The 22522-nt window shown below is 35.7% G+C and overlaps 1 protein-coding gene across 1 annotated transcript in view; it reads left to right on the forward strand.

Annotated features, from left to right (window-relative positions):
- The window catches only part of TMTC2 (transmembrane O-mannosyltransferase targeting cadherins 2), a 429922-nt gene that overhangs the window by 350275 nt on the left and 57125 nt on the right, over nucleotides 1-22522 (forward strand). The window contains exons 10-11 of the mRNA XM_052641014.1: nucleotides 5229-5343; nucleotides 18067-18130. Of these exons, the coding sequence (XP_052496974.1) occupies nucleotides 5229-5343; nucleotides 18067-18130 (179 nt within the window). The remainder of the gene's footprint in view (nucleotides 1-5228; nucleotides 5344-18066; nucleotides 18131-22522) is intronic.

Consider the following 22522-nt stretch of genomic DNA (forward strand, 5'->3'; position numbering starts at 1 on the left):
AACAAAAATTCTCTGTTCTAGTTTAAGATTTTCATTTGCCTTTAACTATTTTTAAAGGCTGTGTATAAGTGATTTTTCCTCAAGAGAATTGGATTATCATAGCACTTACTACTAATTGTTTTAGTTCCTTAATTTAGTTGCATTGATCATAAGATTGAGTTTTTCACAATATTTTAGTGAGAAATGACAGTCCCAACTAATCTTGGGAGTTGAAATGCAGAACATCTGGAAAGCAGTGTTTGAACCTACAGCTTAAGGCCAGCTTACAATTTTATGGGTTTCTACCTTTCAGACAGCTTTTTAAATCCAGGAATTAATGAAAGATTGATCTTCACAGGCTTCTCATATTGATATGTTGGTAAAAATCGACAAAGTAGTTAAATTGTTCAGTGAGACAGTTGTCCAGAGAAGAAGCAGTGCACCTCTAATGCTGAAATAGTTGAATTCAAAACTCTCAACTGCTTTCCCCCTTTCCCCTGTGAGGCTACTTATGCTCTGTATCTGGGTCTCTAGAGAAATCATTCTCTTTTTCTCTTCTGCCTTTCCCCACTCAAATGTATTTTTTGTTTTATAACTCTTCATCTTTTTTTTTTTCTTTCTCCCTTTGATTGGATACAAGGAAATAAGATGATTGTAATTAACTTGGGAAAGACAAATTACAAACCAAAAAAATAATGATAAGGTATGGTAGCACAGTACACCCAGAGAACAAAATGTATTTTACTTAAATTTTTGTGGTTTCTTTATTTGAAATTCTACTCAATTATCAAATGCAAAGAATGTGTTTGTCTACTGTATGTGAAAGAGAAGTGATTTCTCAGAGATCTAGCTTGTTAGTAAGGAATAGAACTCTTAAATCTCATTTTGAGTTTGAGAGAGTAAACTTGTATTAGTATTTCTTATTCATATACATATGTATTTCTAGCTGTACATGTATGTAGAACCTGGTCATTATGCCTGTGATGTGAAGGAGGGCATGTCACATGTGGTTGATTTCCAGAAGAGCTCAGTCTTACTGGTAGCTAATCGCATACAGGAGTCCAGGGTATGGTGCAAAACATTCATTTTCTTGTTCCCATAAGACAGCTGGCTGTTAAGCTGTGGGCCATGTACTGGCAGCATCAGTTTTCTGTAGGAACTTCTTAAAAATGCAAATAATAGGCTCTGCCCTAGACCCACTGCATCTGAAATTTTAGGAACAGGACTTAGCTTTCTGTTTTATCAGGTCCTCAAAGTGATTGTGATACGTCCTAAAACTGGAGAACCACAGAGAAAGGCACTCTTTCCGGTCTTACAGATCTACCAGTGTGGATGGACTCCTCAGAGAGCCTGCCCTCCTCAAGTTTTCTTCCTTTCCTTTCTAGCACCCTTCACTCCCTGCAGTGTCCTCACTCAATCTTGTCTCAAAATGAAAGTGAAAGTGTTAGTCATTTAGTTGTGTCAGACTCTTTGAGAGTCCATGGACTGTAGCCCACCAGGCTCCTCTGTCCATGGGATTCTCCAGGCAAAAATACTGGAGTGGGTAGCATTCCCTTCTCCAGAGGATCTTCCCAACCCAGGGATTGATCCTGGGTCTCCCGCACTGCAGGCAGATTCTTTACCATCTGAGCCACCAGGAAAGCCTCAATCTCAGAGTGTCAGTAGGAGATCGAACTCACCAAGCTTCAGGATCTGGCTCAGTCTTGGTGGGCTCGATGGTCAACCTTTGTATTCTTCAGTGAAGAGTACTTCTAGCTCACTTGCTGGTATTGATCTCTTCTCCTAACACTGATTCAGTGCTTTATTGTGTAAAACAGTTCACCTCCCAATAGTAATGAAGACAAGAGGGTTGAGATCGCCCCCCTGTCACATATGCTGTAAGTGGGGCAGTCATGGTGGAAAAATTCTGGTTTATCGCCCCTGTTCCAGTACAATTAACAATACCATTCTCTTTTACTCTTGTAAATGCTCTAGTTTAGACTGGTAAATTATAGTACAGTGAACTTAAAGAGTAAGCAATTCTAACACTACTGGAAAGTGGTCAAAGAAGGCTTCACCAAAAAGGAAATGTTTCAGGAAGGAAGTATTTAGGAAGGAAGGAGTGTTTAGGAAGTGAAACATGTCCTATTATGCTAGGTGGGCAAGACAGGCAGCCTGGAGACTGGGGCAGGACAAGGCAGAGAAACCGTAGAGGCTAAAGAGTTGAGGGCCAAATAAGGATGTGAAGCAGCAGATTACACTAAGGGAAGCAGGATAATTCAGAGTATGCAGCCGGGGTATGGTGGGAGCAATAATTGAGGAAGCTAGTAGAAGAGGAGCAATTAAGTTAGTCATTTAGGAGTAAAAGCAAATTTTGTTATTGCCCAATAACAAATCAATTTAGGATCTTTGGATAATTATGTAGAAGAAACCTCACATGTCTTTATTTCTTTATTTATGTTGGTTCTGTGTATTTGAAATGGTTTTTGCTCTATTTTCCATCAATTGTGAGCTCTATTTCAAACAATTGATTACTGTATAACACAGTATAATAATAATGTATCAATATTTTTGACCTTGGTTCAGATTTTCAAATTCACTGAAAAACACCACATGATTCACATTGCCTGATGTTTTATAGCTTTATCATAGGAGAACACTAACTGGACTACTGAGATCTATGAGTTATTGTGAACAGAATGGAGGGAATTAGGCAGATACTTGACTCATATGTTGTATTATTGTTTTTCTGCATGTTAATATGATGAATGAATCCTCCTGTTAGAAAATTATCATATAGGAATTTTTTTTTTTTTTGGTCACCATTTACAATACTAAAAATTATGTGTTTCATGTAGTTTTTGGGTATTGAAAGCTGCTACAAAGTCTGTGCTCTGTAACAAAGCTTACCTAAATTGTAAGGAAATGTTTTTAAATATTTTAAAATTGCCTATTTGATTTTACACAACTAGTTAGTTACTCTTTTTTTGTTGTTGATGAACATCAGAGATATGTTCAACATTAGTAGAACCTGAAAGGCTTGCCCTGGTCATTGCATATCAACTGTCCTTTTAGGCCATTGAGTATCATTATCTTCATCACCTAGACTTATTGTCACTTTTGTCCCTCTGTTTCTGCATGGACAGTATAGATTTCGTTTTTTTCCCCCAGAACTAATACATCTCCTTTTCCTTTTACCATCTGGAATAATAACCTTCATTATTCCATTAATTGTTGCATTTCCCTTCTATTAATACAGAATACATTTTCAGAATTAATAACTGGGAAAGGAAAAAGAATAATTAATAAATTCCTATATTATCCTTTGTTTAAATGTCACATAAGTAATTAGTATATTTATTAATACATTTAGTTAGGTAAATAGGCCTTGAAGATAGGTAGCAATTAATATTATGTTCTAATTTTTAATCTGTAAGAAGCATAACTAACTGAAAAATGAGTTTAGCCTGGTATCCTGTACCAAGGCATATGTGCAGAGATATTAATATTCAGTATGCTGCAGATTGTCTATTTATTGTCCTACTTTATTAAAACCTCATATACTTTAAATTGAATCTCATTTCAACAGGTCTGTAGAGTTACTGTCTACATGAATTCCTTAAGTAATACATTTTTCTATGTATCAACATAACTACTTACAACTCTGTTTTCTTAATCATTTTCTGATCCCAAAATTATGTTTGTTTTGGGAGATGAGAAAGGTGCCAAATGTTATATGAAAAACTAAGAAAGTGATATAAAACGTTTTGTAGGAACAACTAAAGGACCTCCAACTCCTGTCAAAAAGTAGGATTAAAAGCCTAGGCCTGGCTTTACTCACCACTCTTTACCAGTTGAAGTTTAGAAGCCGCACTTAAGTACAAGAAGTTGCTGTGTTTGATTATAAAACCTTAAAGTAGAAAGTTTCCCGTGTATTTTAAGAACTGCCTTTTATGTCAGAAGATAAGTTGTAATATTTACTAGATAAGTAGTAAACAAAGGATTTACCATTTTTAAAGTTTTTCCATTTCTTTGTATGCCTTAGGATGTGTGAATCATTTTTCCAGCAATATTTCATAGTGTTAAAGTCTTGAACTGTAAGAAAACAGGAATCTCAAAACAAACAAAAATAATAAAATTAAACAACTCTATAAGCCTGTCAATTGCCTGGGTGGTTTCTGTATACCTCTGTCCTCCCTTGATTTGATTTTCATTTGATTAGCTGTATCAGATAAGGTTTACCATCATTACTTTTGCTGCTAGTAAATCCTTACCTATAGAAAGCAGCCTGTTCTCTCTATGCGTATCTACAGCCTTAAAACTGCTCCCAATTTTTTTCAATTTCTTTACCTTTACAATATGATTTTGGGGGTAGCATCATACAACAGTTCTTGAGAGAGTGTTTTGAAGAATTGTGTGGCTCTATCTGCAATAATTTTAACCTTGCAGAGATGACCTGAAAGTAATCTCAAAAATCTGAATTTGTGAATATTCTTGCATGTTTAGTAGTCAATCTATAAGATAATCCTAAGCCAACCTTTCTTTCTATTCAATAATTTTAGTGTTACTTAGATGAGGAAATAAATGTATCTTAATATGGGTAGCACTGTGCATACGCATCAGAGACAAAAGCTGCTTCAAAGCACCAATAATGAAAATCAACTCAACTTATTGTCATATATCTTTTTTTCCTACAAAGCAACTCTCACCTTAGAGTCTCAGAGGTTTATAGCTAATAATTAAATTTTACACTATTGATACAACATAATGATTATAGTGACTTACATAGGTGAAACAACTAATGTTTAAACCAGTTGATAAGTGGCTTACTGAAATATTTTGCACCTGAGCTATAGATTTAGCACAACTAACATAGTGCTTTAATCCCCACTTTGACCATCAGAAAACTAAAATCTCTCCAGAAATTTTTTTGTTTTGTTATACTTAAAAATATATATATATTTTTTTACATATTTGTAACATACCTTTAATTTTTGTCATTTTATTTCTTGCTTCAATAATCTATGGAGGATTTTTAAGAAAAAAAAATGTGTTAATGTAACAGGTTTGGGACACTGCAGTATTCTGCAGTTAAGGGAAAGGCATATAAAATATGCCTGAATAATCAGCATGTAGATGTGCGGCACCCATAAATCTTAGCTCTGTGTCACCTTTACCACACTTCTTAGATTTTTCTCTATAGCAGCTTTAGTTGTTTCACAGGATTATTATTTTCTAGGTTTCTGCTCACTTGACTTCATGCTTTGCAGGTCAGTTTCTTCTGGAAGAAGCCCGCCTCATAGAAGCAGCTGAGATGGCAAAAAAAGCAGCTGAGCTGGACAGCACAGAGTTTGATGTTGTCTTCAATGCCGCCCACATGCTCAGGTTAGTTTCTGCTACTGTGCCTGAGAAGACTACACTATAGCTTTAAACCTATTAAATTAATATTATTTATTCAGTTATACTAATTCCCCGTTTTGTAAGTACCACCTTACACTACATTCCAAAATGAATTATGCTGCTTAACCATGTTAAAATCAGTTGGGTCTATTTAATTCAGTATGATTTATGTGCCCAGTATATAGGGTATATGAGAGTTTAGAATTCTCTGAAAATTGAGACTCTTCCATTAAAAAAATTATTATCCATAAAATACAAAAGGAAAACTGCAAAATTGAAATGAATAATTGTCTAATTAAATGTCTCCAAGATAGAACATTGTGTCAGTTAGTCAACTGCATCTCAGTATTTGTATTTTTTTATTAATTATTTTGAGTGTGGCACATGAATACATTATTACGCTTGATATAGAGAGGGTTATCAAATATAAATATATTGAAGGCCTATCAAATTCTCAAATGACCCTATAATTAACACTGTTGTTATGTGTTGAAGTAGTATGTTTTTAGACCTATTTATGCATCTCTTCTCAGAAATATTCTTTTGAAGACTAATTACAATAATTCTAAACAATTAATAGGCATATGAACAGTTTTTTTGTGTCAATATAAAATGAAAGTGAATGCATTAAAGGAGGATGTTTTTAAGAAACTCGAATGATTTATACAGTTTTTCAAAGAGCATTATTTATTCTGTTAGCCATATGTACACCCCTTCTCACATGCGGTTCCTTGAAATCCACTCCAAAAGTCTCCATGCAGATGCTTCCTTAGGTAACATTGCCACTGTGGCTCAGAGCCTGGCTTCTGGGAAGTTTCTGATTACGTAGATCACTCTTACCTGGGAAGAAGAATAACAGACAATTGGTCCACATTTGGATGATTTTAAAACATGGACTTTTGAGAAAAATAGAGGAACATTTAAAAATAAAAATTTTTTGAGATGATTGTAGATTTGCATGCAGTTAAGAAACAACACAGAGCAATCCCTATACATTTATCTACTTTCCCCAATGGTGATATCTCGTAGAACTACCATACAGTATCAAAACCAGTATTTTGACATTGATACTAATCTACTGGTTTCCCCAATTTTACTTATACCATTGTGTGTATCTGTATGTATTTAGTTTTGTGCACTTTCATTACACATATCAGTTTGTGTATCCATCATTCCAGTCAAAATACAGACAATTTGCATCACCACAAGCATCCTCTCCTTTTATAATCACGTACACACCAGGAACCAATATTTAAAGCAAGTTTTTTAAAGTACTTTGAGATTTTATTTATAATTTGAGATTATTAATGTAACTATATCTTAGTGATTTACTCCTTGGCTTTTAATAAATTTTTAATAAGAAATTCAAAGTCTGAGAGGAAAAAGAATACTGTGAGGTTTCAGTTGAATACTCTCATTTCACATTAATGCTTAACATTCCTAAAGCAGATACTTTCAAAGAGAAATCAGGATTCAATAAACTATTGGTATATTTTAAAAATATATTGTAACCAGTTTGCAAGAACCTTCAGTGGAAAGATAATTTTTTTAAAAGACAAGTTTAATATGCATGACAAGGTCAGGTGCTGTGATGGGAAGGGGACTTTTCGTTCTTCATGAATAAAACACTATGCTTTTAATCACAATAAACCATTTACAAGAATGTGCATGCACAAGTTTCTAGATGCTAATTCATCTTAATCATGATAGATACTTTCATCAACAAGGCATTTTGTTACATATTAAATCTGAAATTCAAGGTCTACCAATGTTCGTTATAAGAACAATTACAAAAAAGGTCCTTGTTAAATATATCACTTGTAATTTTTCCTTAGTTATTGTAGTGCTAGAAACCAGTGGAAAGTTTTGTTATACATTGGCAGCGGGAAAATTCTTAGGGTTTATTTTTCAAAACCTTCCCTCTAGCTTTCTGCAATATGCATTGCTTATCAAGTTGCATTCAGTCAGTGCCTTCCTATCGTGATTGAGTATGACCACCACAGCCTGCCCATATCCTAGTCAACTTGGTGGCAGCGCCTGTGAATGTGTTTGCTTATTTTTTCAGCTCTGTCAAATTCAAGTATTTCTTGAATGCTTACTGTACAAGCTGAACACCAGCCTCTTCCCTTATTAATCAAGAACATTTAGGGGTTTTTGGAAAAATAATAAGAAAGGCTATTGGTTTTCCCTTGAATGCAGTCTTATCAAAATGGTTAGCTGTCAAGATTTTGCTTATTCAATGTTGCGTCTAATATTTCCCTTGGTGATGCCACATTTTGGTAAATTGAGTTTGATGTTAATTTTTCCTCAAGAACGCTGTTCTTTCATAAGATATTTAGGAGACAGAATTGGCAAGGTTTGGTGATGAGTTCAATGTGAGGGAAAGGGCAGAAGTCTCCCTGGCTGTCTTGAATTAATGGTTGACCTAAGATCCAAAATCAGCAATTTAAGAAATGTTAGAGTTCAAGACATGATTTGAAGCATCCTCATTTAACTTCCCTTTCCTAGGCTAACTCCCAGTAAGTTGACCCAAGGAATCTATTAATAGACAAAAAGCTGCTCATCACAAAAGCCAAAAAGGAAAAGAGGAAGAAAAAAAAAATTATTCCCCCAGAAGAAACTAGATTGGAAGAGCCTATTAAGGGGAAAATCTTTATCTTATTCAGACCTTCAAGAGGCTAGAAATTTGCAAAATTTCTAACAGACTCATTTTAATTCTCAATAATAGATGAAGATCTTTTTGTATGGAATTAGAACATTTCTAATTAACCCACTCCAGTATTCTTGCCTGGAGAATCCCATGGACAGAGGAGCCTGGCAGGCTACAGTCCATGGGGTTGCAAGAGTTGGACATAGGTTAGCAACTCAACCACCACCTCCAATTTCTATTGTCAAGATGATTCACAAGAGCGCTACGTGGTGTGGAAGTATTAATGCTGCTCACCAAATATATTTGGCCTTCTGACTTCAAGAAACATAACGGGACTGCACTTTGCTGACTTCTCCCAGTTGAAGGCCTCCCTGGGTCTTTCTGGGTCACTCAGTGTGTGAATGTGATGTGTGTTACTTTGAAGCCTATGTAGGAGTCAGTGGAAGTACATCCTGAAATAATCAATGGGAGACAAACCTCCCTTCTCACCTGCATTAGATAGGTTGAATGAGTGAAAAATAAATTTTGTCCCTTCACTGAGATTTAAGATGTGTCTATTATTGAAGTGTAATCTAACCTGTCCGAAATGAATGTATCTGTGAAAATAAAATAGGACATTGAAAAGAGGGGTCATATAACATCAGAAAAATTTACTCAGCGATTAATAGGATCTCTGAATTTATAACTACAGTGGAGGCAATGTAAAATTCATAGATAGATAATTTAAATAGAAATTTTCCCAGAACTTAATGAAAAACGCTAAAGATATGAAAATGATGACTGAAAGGATAAAAGATTGGAGGATAGAATGAGAATGATATATATACAGTAGTTATATACATATATATATATATTTGTGTAATTACATATAGCATACAACTGTGTACATATAGTTATATATACATGTATAGTATATAGGTAGTGTTTATATACTACCTATATACATGTAATATGTATACATGTACATGTACACATGTAACATGTGATACATTTGTCTGTATATATAAATATGTGTATATAATTATATGCTATTATATGAGGCACAAAAATGAAAAGTGAAGTGCTAGTCTCTCAGTTGTGTCCAACTCTTTGCAACTCCATAGATTGTAGCCCCTCAGGTCCTTGGTTCACAGAATTCTCCAGTCAAAAATACCAGAGTGGATAACCATTCCTTTCTCCAGGGGATATTTCCACCCCAGGCACTGAACCTGGGGCTTCTGCATTGCAGGCAGATATTTTATCATCTGAGGGACCAAAGAAGCCCATATATGTCATATATACACATATAATTGTATTTGTTATATAGATGTTAATGTAAATAGAAAATTTTTGAAGGAGAACCTAGAGCAGATAAACAATTATCAACAGATAGAGAATATTTCCAAGATAGGATGAAGGTCTTTAATCATCATATTAAAAGTCAAATTAATGAAAAGAGATCTACTCCTAAACTTATCTTCTTTTTTGAGTCACTGTTTTTAGTTGCTCACTAAAGAATCCACTCTTGCCAGTTTAAACAGAAACAGGATTTATTGTAGAGAATGCTATAGTCCACAGGCTCTTCTGACAGGATTGAGAGTACTCTGCATAACCAGAAATAATTTCTACCACCTAACTTTCCTTGCAGCACAGCAGATTTTTAGAATCCAGAGCTCTGTCATCATCACCCACAAGGAACCCGGAAGAGCAAGTACCACATTCATGAGATGATTCTCCTGGGTGCAGCTGCCCTCCCCCCACCCCCCCACCCCCAGCCCATTTATGTTTACTTCTGAGTTTGACTCTCATGAGGTTGCATCTGATTGATGGAACTTGAGTTTTGTACTGATAATTTGACTGGAAGAAAGCTGGAAGATGAGGGAATTTCTGGCTTTTGCCTTGTTTGCGAAGACAGGATCCACATTTTGGCTAATTACTAAATATGTTTCCAGGAAGAGTGGTCACAGATGTTGAAGGCCTCACATATTAGAACATTGACTACATGTGTTGACATTTTTAGTACTTCAAATAAAATGGAAAAGGAAAAAGTACTGGATGTTTCCAGATGAGAGCATTAAAAAAAAAAAAAGCAGATTGATTATCATCAAAGGAAAATATCAAAGGAATTTAAAATACTAAAACTCAGTAGAGCTATGTCTATAGAGTTGTGAAAGGAAAGTATTGAATTAATTATTCTGTTAGAAGCATTTTGTATGAATGGATTTATTCAGCGTTCTCCCAGAACTAGAAGCTTGAAAGCACACAAGGATATTTGACACCTGAGAGGAAGTATTGAGATGCTGAAAACAAATTTAACTTATTCCCAGCATCCATGGGCTGTGATGAAAAGGTCTTTTTCTTTTTCTTTTTTGTTTAATCCACTTATAGGGTAATGAAGGAACAAAAGTAGCATTTATTTAAATACCTCCTGTCTCCCTGACTATATTTTACAGTTTATGTGTCACTTTCTTAATTATAATTGCACATGTATGAAGAAGATATTTATATTCCCATTTTACAGATGAAGATGCTGAAGCTCAATGTTAGTTGTTATATCTCACGGTTGGTAAAGCTGGGATTTATGCTTAGCGTATTCTGGCCAGGTTTAATACTATTTTCACTATCCCTTTGGCTCCCTCAAATCTTTATAACTGAGCAATTACCTAGAAGCTGTGACTCTTGAATTTACTGATGGAAAGGATTTACAGGGAGTAACAGATTTTCAAATATATAAATCCTAAATAGTAAGATCCTTCCAATATTATTAAATTACCCTTTATGATACATTTTATAAAATAGATTTATAGTCACAGGAGAGTGAACTCCAAGTTTGTACTTGGAGATGTTAAGTTTTTAGACATATCTTAGGGTAGTGTCATACTGCTGAGATAAGTGCAGTTTCCTTTTTTCCAGGTCTAAGGGTCCAAGTTGTCACTGCTTCCTAAGGTAGTAAGAAAAGCAGAACTACACTGTACCAACGGGTTCCCAATGGTTCCCTAATTTTTAGAGAGCAAGGTGAATATTTGAGAAAAAATTGTTATCTTTTGGTTTTCATTCTCAAATAATTTTACTGGAAGTGACATAAAATTGAAGTTCTTAAGGGATAAAGGAACAAAGTCAGATTATTTTGTCAGAGCAGATTATGAATAAATATGCACACATACACGCACACATATGTTGGATGTTGGAAATATCTCCAAGACCCTCTGGGTCATATGCTTTCTTCTTTAATACCTTAGCAAATTATCAAAGACCACTTGAAAAGTTACTGGGTTTTCCATTTATAAATTGTACTTTTCTGACCAATTTTGGTCAAGAGGGACTTGTTTCAACTAAGTTGTAATGGGTTGTAAGGCCTTTATTTTTTATTTTATTTTATTTTTATTTTTTTTACATACAATATGATTTTATTTACCTAAATTTCCAAAGCAGGCAAAATGAAATAATATATTGTTTAGGAATACCTATACATCAGGAAAACCATCCGAATTTTACAAGTAGTACAATTTGGAGATGTCACATACAAGGCTTCAAAAATATCAGTACTATTTTTTTTCTTACTGGGTTCGTTTTGTCATTATTTTTTTAACTCTTGTAGTATAGCCATCAGTGCAACTTCTTTTATTTTTCCCCCCCCCCCCTTTTTTTTTTTTCTTTTTCTTTTTACTTTATTTTACTTGTAAGGCCTTTAAAGTAAAGGGGCATGGCAGGGACTGCCCTGCTGGTTCAGTGGTTAAGACTTCATGCTTCCATCACAGAGTTCACAGGTTCAACCCATGATCGGGGAACTGAGATCACACATGCCTCACAGCCAAAAAGTGAAAAATAAATAAATAAATAGGGCCAAGGAAAAAAAAAAAAAAACCTGTTAAAAGAGGCATGGCAGATGAGGTTGAAGGAAGGTAGGCATCTTCCTGCTCCTTGCCTTTCAGACATTAAAGTATGTGTGAATCATGAATCACCAGAGATCGCATGTTCTAGTTAGGATGTGTAGGTGGCACCTGAGGTTTTACCCTTCCAAAGAAAGTCCCAAGAGATGCTTATGATGTTGGTTCTTGGACCTCTCCTATAAGGAAGTTCTAGCTTACCTGTCCTTTTGTCATCCCTCTCAACCCAGTCTTTTCACCCAAGCATTACACCTTAAATATAAGTATCTATGGAAATGTTATAGTGGACATTATCAATACACATTTCCTCATTTCCTCTCTTTTTATGATGTAATCTTTACAGATACAGGCTTAACATGTCCTTAGCAGCCCTGAAAGATTTGAGCCTATTAAAGAATGGGCTGACACTCTTATGGGACATCAAGAAATGTCCAACCTTAAGGAATTATTTTGTAAAACTAAAACATCAACAGTCTTTTCTTCTGTTACTGCTACATTTCCACTTTGCCTCTCTCTCCTTGACGTTTAGCATTGAGATGGATGCCTACAGACCATGAGGCCGCTTTTGGTTTCTTGACTGAGAGTTTTCATTTGAGAATCCTTGATGGTCATTAACAGTTAATTCTAGGAGTTTCATTGCAAGGATTTTTTTCTGCTCCATTATTTTTACATATATGTGACTCTGATTTTGCTATTTTAAGATTTTCCATACATTTTTATATCCTTGTTTTATTTCAGTTCTACATCTATTCCTACCATACAGTGATCAACTAGAATTAAAATGTGGCTCTGCTTTGAGTAACCTAAAGCTAAGTGTAAGTTTAGCAAGTTGGCACAAACCCAGGAAACCTCAGCTTCTGTTTCACTCTACTTTCATGATACAGGGAACAAACAGCTCTCTAGTTTAAAAAAAAATGCTCATAATTTATTCTTGAACATGAGCACCAAGACTTTAATAAAATATTGTCTTTTATATGAGTCAAAGAGTGATTATTATCCACATTAAATAATTTTAATTCAAAATTGGCCATTCACAAGCATTAATAATTATAGTTAAAGGAGTCTTTTAAATGCTACTTGAGTTTTTATTTTCTGTATTCTCAAAGAAGTCATTTTACATTTACCAACTTTTACAGAATACATAAAAATATAGGTAATTGTAAATAATTCCTTAATTAGATTCTCCTCAAACATTTTATAGTATATGTTAAGTTGTTGTTTCATAATGTAATCGATCCCCAGATTTCTTTTATACATATCTTGTCAGAATATTGAGTCCTAAATCTGTATTCTAAAAGACACTTTTATATCATAAAATAATATGAGAGAAAAGAATTAGTAATATGAAATTTATTTCTTTATTTTTAACATATAAGCTTCATAGTCCCTTGTGCAAAAATAGAATTCCATAGTAATCAAATGATGACATTTGTTTGTGACTTTTGTTACTGTTTCAACTCCAAGCCTGTCTTTTCACTGATGGCAGAAAAACTGAGTCTAAAGACCAAAAATACAATTAGCCCAATCCAGTGATTTCTTCAAAAGTAAAGGTTTACTTCATAGTCAAGTTTACAAATACCATCTGGCTTTTTCTACCTACTATCTTTTCTGGCCCCAAGAGACCACAGGTCAGAGAAAGAGGGCCTTACATATATGATGGGCAGGAGTTAATAATAAGAAAGGAGCCTCTGTATGAGTTGATGTCTATTGCTGGCATAGTGATTAACTCTTTAGTCTCTAGATAAGGGGCATAATGTACTTTCCTGGTGGCTCGATGGTAAAGAATCCACCTGCCAATGCAGGAGACTCAGGAGACAGGGGTTCAGTCCCTGGGTGGAGAATATCCCTTGGAGGAGGAAATGACAACTCACTCTAGTATTCTTGCCTGAAAAATTCCATGGACAGAAGAGTTTGGTAGGCTGCTGTCCATGGGGTCACAAAGAGTTGGACAAAGCTGAGCACCCATGCACAGGGGACATAATGCTGACTCAAGGTGACATGTTAGATGAGGACAGTCACCCATCTGGACTTCGTGTACTTTCTGGGTAAGAGGAATTTTTCTTCCTCACTATCTCCTTCCTGACTTGCAAAATGTACTGTGGCCAGAATACAAGGTTGTCTGCATACGGCCTGGGAGATCTCTTGGCAGAGCCAACTGCTTTCCCTGTTACACATTCTGAGTCTTCTACTTGGACGTAATGGGAAACTTAGGGTTCCATTTTCTGTCTAATTGTGATCTCACACACCCCTGCCGCCAAAAGTAGGAGATCGTGGGGTTAAGAAAGTGAGTATCCAAACACTGTTCTTGCTTTTTCTCATTCCCTAGTTCCTTGCCTCCCCCATTTTTGGGAGAGGGTGAGGTTCATAGTGCAAAACATCATATCATGCATTTCACCATTCTCAAACTGTCCTTTGCTCAACTGGGCCTGGTAATTTGAGAGCTAGGGTCACGCAGGAAGTAGAACCTGTCATTGCAAATGTTCTCCATATTTTCACTGTTTCGAATCTCATTTCTCACATTTAAATCATTGCTTTTAAGTCATAATAATCAAATAACATGTTTTATTCCTTTCTTAGTATTTGATGTGGGAACTAGTGAGGTCATCGGCCACAGAACAATGCATCCCATGTCCTTCTGATTATCTGATGCTTACAGATATATCTGCCAGATCTTGTGGTTCAGATATTTTGCTTTAGAGTCCTTGATTTCGAGCTCAACCATTTACCAGCTGTGTTAACTTGGGGGATGTCAACTTCTCTAAACCTAATTTTAATCGTCTTTGAAATGTGGTTAATAATAGCAGTCAGTTCATGGTACTGATGTAACTGGCAAATGCAATAATCAATTCATGGAATTTTATCAATGATAGGGAATTTAGTGTCCCAGAAAAGAAAGAGTGAACAAAGGAAAAATATGGGTATACAGGAAAAATATATTTTGTCAGCTTCTTTAAATAGTTTGATCCTAGTAATCCTGGGAACCTGAGTCCTGTAATCAGTCTCTAAAAACAGTGGTTAAGTTTCTAGACAGTATTTGCTAGGATCCCCTAAGCTATTAGCAGAATATTGCTAATTTCCTCAATTTTCAAATGTTGATTAATGATTCAATCATTTTAGCAATTAAGATTTATTAAGTACTCCCCAGATGCTTCTTGCAGAGGGGAGTATGCAGTATAGCTTATACCATAAAGTAGACATTGGACAGCTCCTCATGAGTTTTCTTTGTAGAGAGTATAACAAGCATATACATGAAGATTGAGTGGGTAGAGATGATACAGCTGTTTTTCCCACAGTTTTACATGTGTTGCTATAAATGCCTGATAACTAGTCAGTAAAAGCCATTTAATATTAGAAGCAAAGTCCAAGAGTCAAAATTAACTTTCACAATTATATAGCAAATATAATAATCTCTACTATTTATATTTTTTATTAAACAGAATATCATTAATTCTACTTCTGGCTTAATAGACTAAGTCATCTAAACTAGATTTTTCCTTTGCGAATTCAGAAGACTGAAGACAGGGAAGGCTTGATAGACTGATAACCCTTTTAGGGGGAGAAATCTTTTTTAAGTTGCATTGATTATTATTTTAAAGGCATTTTACCCAGAGAATTCCTTAGTTCCACTTTTGATCCTTATCTACCTCATGACTTTGAATGTCCATAAGATGAATATTAATGATAGCCATACTTCCTATATTTGACATACACTAGTTTATCTTGCCTCAAAGTGACCTACTTCTTTGTAGTATTAAGTTACTCTAATTTCCTACTTCCATGACATTTATTTTGCTCTGGAGAAAACCTTTCCAGGGCATGACCTAATGAATTGTGGTTCAAATTTCGAAATGAATCTGCACCAAAGTGATCTTATAATTTGGTTGAGGGTACCTTCATTAAATACCCTAGCAAGAGAATTTTTACAGTTTCATACCAGACTGAAGCATTTTTCATGACATATTGAAATTGAACTTCAATGTTTATGAGAATATAAATTGCAGCAGCACATTGTAACATGTCGTGAGTCCAGTAGTCTTAAGTCAAGGGTTTTTACTTTCTCATAACCCCATTAAAAATAGCAATGTTTCAAATTATTTTTCCTTTAAAAATTAGAAAAATATGTCCTGCTCTCTGGAGAAATGTTGTCCTCACTTATTCCCATAATTTTTATGGTTGCATGGTATATGTCTTTATAGTTTTTATGTGGCCTGACCAAAGTGCAAATTCAATTTTATAGGTATGCCCAGTATGCCTTCTCTTTTAAAGAGAGTAGTAGCTTTCCAGTTGAAAAGGTTAATTTTTGTTTCTTTTCTTTATTCCTGGCCTCTTTGCAATTTTCTTATCTCAAAAGCTTCTTCATGTCACAGTTTCAACAGAACACCATTTAATTGCAGGACTCAAGGCATTAACTACTATTGTTCATGTTATAACTGTGCTGTACATATATCTAAAGCTGAATTTGTCTTTTTTCTATAGCGTTTCTTTTCTATCCCATAAATATGCTCACCAGACTGCAGTGCAACCTGCAAGGGCTTCTAACTCTTATTATCTTCTATTCTGGAAGGTTTTCTGAAAGCAGCATGGCATGATCATAAAACATATTGTTTTCTGTTTGTTTGTTTTTAATATTTTATATATTTATTTGACTGCACCATGTGGGATGTGATCTCTTAGGTCCCTGTACCAGGGATTGAACCCATGTGCCCTGCTTCGAAGTGCAGAGTCTTAAACACTGAACTGCCAGGGAAATCCCAAACATACCACGTTTTGATGGCTTATTGACTGGACTTCCTGGAAACTCAAGACATTTGATTTCTTCTGTTAACCATTTGGCTGAAGCAATGAGTTTGCTGTGAATTGCAAGGATAGACAATGCACAACTTACCTAGAAAGTTTAATGTACATCTTATTTGTGACAGTCATGGTATTTTGTGGTAATTAAGAAAAACTGACTGTTGCTATTTGAAGGCTGTGGAAACTGCAGAATTCAAGACAGGCTGGAAGCCTGAATCAACAGGAAATAAGGTAGCCCCAGGCTCTTCCTGGAAAGAAGCAGGACATCCAATAACAGATCTTTACAGGAAGAGTCTGAAAGGACATGGCCTTGTTGCCTCCACCATTGTAAGCAATTCTAACTGTTTCTTCATCTTAAAACAGCCATTTGCTCAGGAATCGAGGTCCTAAGCAAGAATGTCCCTTTAGCTGAGGCTGCATCACGTGCCTACCCTTGTGGCCAGAGAGCAAAGAGAGGGAGAGGCTTTTTTTTTTTTTTTTGGTAGACTACAGATATTGAAAGTTTCTTCTCCTGAATTGAAAAGACAGTAACTTTATAGATAGATACAGATTAAAAAAAAAAAACTGCAAGCATTTATAATTTTCATAAAACAAAAACAGCTAGATAGTAATCTTGACAATTTATTTTTAAAAGTAAGAGTTTTTCTGGGACATCATATTGAAGCAGGAGAATCTCAACCCTGTAACATATTATCTTGTTTGTCTTGGAAAAGATAAAAGACATTTCTAATTTCTAATGTGTAAATTTACAGTAATATCTGCTGAATAGGATTAGGCTGAGATACTGAGATATTATTTACAATGCCTAAAAGATCATGACAAAGTACATTATTTGTTGTTCTCTCTGAGTCATATCTGACTCTTTCTGTGACCGCATGGACTGTAGCCCTCCAGGATCCTCTGTCCTTGGGATTTCCCAGGAAAGAATACTGGAGTGAGTTTCCACTTCCGTCTCGAAGGAACTTCCCAATCCAGAGATTGAACTCGCATCTCCTGAATTGCAGGCAGATTCTTCTGCTGCTGAGCCACCCTGGAAGCTCCAGATGTACATTGCATGCATTCAATTTTTAATTATCTTCTTCTGCTTAGTCAGCTTATTATTTGATTGATATGGCTTGTGGCTCAGCTGGTAAAGAATCTGCTTGCAATGTAGGAGACATAGGTTTGATCCCTGGGTTGGGAAAATCCCCTGGAGAAAGGAAAGGCTACCCACACCAGTATTCTGGCCCGGACTGTAAAGTCCATGGGGTCACAAAGAGTCGGACACGACTGAGTGACTTGCACTTTCACTTTGTGATTTTTTTTTTAAGTTAATATTATTTGGGGTTATAATGAGTCTGTTCATCAGTCTGAAATTTTGAAATAACTAATATAGTTTGATGTTATTCTCTTTAACAGACAAGCTAGCCTCAATGAAGCAGCTGAGAAGTATTATGATCTGGCAGCCAGACTGCGGCCTAATGTAAGTACCTTCCTAATGAGAAGCATTACTCAAAGAGACAGATTCACAATATGTGAGAGTTATAGACATAGAAGCCTTGTGATAATGGGGTATTTTCTTTCTGATCTCTTATTTTGAATATGTGCTAAATGGCTGATTTAACCATAAAATCTGCTAGTCTCAAGTTTCTTTCTGTTTCCAGAGGTACACATTTTGCTGTTTACTAGCCTGTGTAAAGCACTGTATATTTTTATCATTTGAATACAGGTTTCAGCACTATTAAATATTCTGCGTTTAGATGACTATTAATATAAGTTCTTTGAAAGTATTTTTGCTGTGATGTTACATACCTCTGGATTTCCTAACCTCTCACTGATTCTTGCATGTGGTCAAACCTCAAGCTGTGTTCAGTTCAGTTCAGTCGCTCAGTTGTGTCCGACTCTTTGCGACCCCATGGTCTGCAGCACACAAGGCCTCCCTGTCCATCATCAGCTCCCAGAGCTACTCAAATTCATGTCCATTGAGTTGGTGATGCCATTCAACCATCTCATCCTCTGTCGTCCCTTTCTCCTCCAGCCTTCAGTCTCCTAGCATCAGGGTCTTTTCCAATCAGTCAGCTCTTTGTGTAAGGTGGCCAAAGTACTGGAGTTTCAGCTTCAACTTCAGTCCGTCCAGTGAACACCCAGGACTGATTTCCTTTAGGATGGACTGGCTGAATCTCCTTGCAGTCCAAGGGACTCTCAAGAGTCTTCTCCAACACCACAGTTCAAAAGCATCAATTCTTCAGTGCTCAGCTTTCTTTATAATCCAACTCTCAATTCCATACATGACTACTGGAAAAACCACAGCTTTGATTAGACAGACCTTTGTTGGCAAAGTGATGTCTTTGCTTTTTAATATGCTGTCTAGGTTGGTCATAGCTTTTCTTCCAAGGAGCAAGTGTCTTTTAATTTTATGGCTGCAGTCACCGTCTGCAGTGATTTTGGAGCCCCGTAAAATAAAGTCTGCCACTGTTTCCACTGTTTCCCCATCTGTTTGTTATGAAGTGATGGGACCAGATGCCATGATCTTAGTTTTCTGAATGTTGAGTTTTAAGCCAACTTTTTCACTCTCCGCTTTCACATTCATCAAGAGGTTCTTTAGTTCCTCTTCACTTTCTGCCATAAGGGTGGTGTCCTCTGAATGTCTAAGATTATTAATATTTTTCCCAGCAATCTTGATTCCAGCTTGTGCTTCATCCAGCCCAACGTTCTCATCATGTACTCTACATATAAGTTAAATAAGCAGGGTGACAATATACAGCCTTGATGTGCCATGTCCCTATTCCACAGTCCTCATTTCAAATAACTGTTCTTTTCAACTTTATCAAGTATTTTTTAAATTAGAATTTCTCCCTGAGTAGTCACACTTCCATAAAGTAAGATGGATGGAAATTAGATCATTACTATTGAAATAGAGTAACCATTTATGAGAGCATAAGAACTGGTTTTGTATTGATCTTCTGAGCACTTTTTCTTCGCAGTACATCACTGAATGCTGTTGCTTTTATTCCCATCCACACTGCTCTGCATCACTCTCCAACACTAAAACCTCCACTCTGCTCTCTGGATCTGTACCATCTATTGAGAAATGTAATTTTCAAGAAGTAATGATAGTGCACGTGTGATGTGATTGATGTGACTACAAGTAATGGAATCATTTCTTTACAGTAACTCATCCACTGGACAAACATCTATAGAGTGCCTACTTTGTGATAGAATACAGAGATTTTATACTCTAAAAAACCAGACAGTGCAGCAGAGAACACTGAACATAATAAATTAATTAAAATACAGTATGGAACAAGAGACGGATTAATGCTTCCTGAAAGCAGCGCACACAGGAAGTAGCTTTTTTTCAGGAGACTCAGCTGCATGTAACCTTAGCTCTTGAATTGAAATGTCCCCAGTGTCATTAAGTATAAGGTGATTTAAGAATCAGTAAGCTGTTTGCAACAGAAGAAAATAATTTAATAGTTGTAATAACAAGTAGCACTAAAATATATTAAACACTTGCTATGTGTCAAGCACCAAGTTAAGTACATCATGTGAATTCTCTCATTCATCTCTCGCAACAACCCACAGATACTTCTATGATCCTTGTTCTGCTGAAGTTCAGAGAAATGAATAACTCACCCATTATCACAGCTAGTAAGTGGAATCACATTGTAGCCCAGGCTGCTGTGTGTTTAAGAACAAAGCTTGATGGAAAAAAATGCAATTGTGTCTTAGAAAATGCACCAGAAGTCTAGAAAAACAAAAAAAATAATGGCCTCCTCATTTATTTATTAAATATTTAGAGAGCACCTGTTAAGTGCCAGACACTGGATATATAGCAGTGAACACTGAAAAGAGTCTGTGCTTCTTAGGGGTTTATAGTCTAGAGGTGAGGAGACAGAGCAGAAGCAGATAAATAAATTATATAATATGTCTGACAGCAGTAGGTGCTTTGAAGAAAAACGGAGCAGGAAAAGGGAATTAGGAGTTGCAAGGGGACATACATATGCAGGAGGCACAGTTTTGTATATGCCCAAGTTGAGCGTCTTGGTGTAACATTGCTAAGAAAAGGATTGTACTTGAGACCTTCAACTTATTACTATAAGTGCACTGAAGACAGGAATCAGGATTTTTTTTGACTTCCTCCCTTCCTTCCTCTGATCCTTCCTTCCTTCTTTTCTTTGATTAATAGAATTGATAGATAGAATCCATAATAGAATGATATAATACTCTTTTTTGTAATATAAATTTATTTATTTTATTTGGAGGTTAATTACTTTACAGTATTGTATTGGTTTTGCCATACATCAACATGAATCCACCACAGGTATACACGTGTTCCCCATCCTGAACCCCCCTCCCTCCTCCCTCCCCGTACCACCCCTTTGGGTTGTCTCAGTGCACCAGCCCCAAGCTCTCAATATACATACTAAATGATAGTACGTTCAACCTTTATTCATCCAGTAGCAGTCCCTTGACTGTCAACTTTTATTTTTGTTAAGTGGTTGGGCGTTTTCAGCACATTGTACTGGATTAGTGAGAAAAGGGCTCTCTGAACTCTCTGACCAACCTCAAAAATGAAAAAGACAATGGGGCACCACATGATTTAAACCTGACTTATGAGATTATTTATTTTAAATGACTGGCCAAATCATAAAATCAATATTTAACTCAAAGTCACATTTGTGAAATCCCAGACAGTTTCTTCACAAACATGCTGCAAATTGCTTTTGAAAAAAATGCATTTATTCAAATGATATTTCCCTTATCTGGTAACAATAAATTAAGTAGTTTATAGACTTGGATAGGATATGAGGTTTATATTTAGCAGTAGTAAATGATGTTACAGTTTATGGATCAACATATGTGATCTTTCTCTAATCTATTGTACAAGTTGTATTTGGTTTCCTGTACATAATCGAGTAAGATGCCACTAAGACGAAGACTGATAAAATACAGACCTTGACAATAATACAGGTTTCTATTCTGAAATGAAGACACCGATGTAAACAACTGCCCCATGCCTTGAATTATTAACATTTAGCATGTGATCTAAATTAAAACATCCATCTGACATCTATCTTGCTCATAGCTGTTTATTCCTTTTGCCATAGAAACATTCTTTGTTCAGTTCAGTTCTGTTGCTCAGTCATGTCCGACTCTCTGCAACCCCATGAATCGCAGCACACCAGGCCTCCCTGTGGTCCTAGTGTGATTAGATTGTACTTAATAAATTTCAGTTACCTGTTTATATAAGAACTTGGTAAACAGACCTCAACTCTTATTTCCTATTGAAGTGCTTTCACTGTCTCTTCTATTTTCCTTGTCTATATGGTAATCTAATCTTACTCTCACTTTTCATAAAGCATTTTTTTCTGTTTAGTTTCAACTACAACAATCTGTAGCTGTATGTGGGGAACTCTGTGAATTTTCTAAGAGTGTTTGTATCAGATCATAACTATGCAAAGTAACATTTTTAATTATAACCCTCATGTACTACCCACTTATTATAAGAAGATTGTTCATTATCTGCGGGGTGGATTTCCTTCTTAGTAAAATACCTATTCCATTTCTTCATGATGTTCCATGCTGAATTGTTTTATGTTTTCTCTTCTACAAAAGACTTATTTTTCTATACAACTTGCTTTAAAATTATTGATTGACTTTCAGGAGTATTAATACTCAAAAAGTTCCAGTGATCCAAATGCTAAAATAATGAGTGAGTGAGTGAGTGAAGTCGCTCAGTCATGTCCAATTCTTTGCGACCCCATGGACTGTAGGAACCTACCATGCTCCTCTGTCCATGGGATTTTTCCAGGCAAGAGTACTGAGGAAGTCTAAATTAGCAGGTACCTATAATTTTAAATGTTAGATTCTG

The sequence above is a fragment of the Budorcas taxicolor genome, chromosome 5, assembly GCF_023091745.1.
Source record: "Budorcas taxicolor isolate Tak-1 chromosome 5, Takin1.1, whole genome shotgun sequence".
NCBI classification, from domain to species: Eukaryota; Metazoa; Chordata; class Mammalia; order Artiodactyla; family Bovidae; genus Budorcas; species Budorcas taxicolor.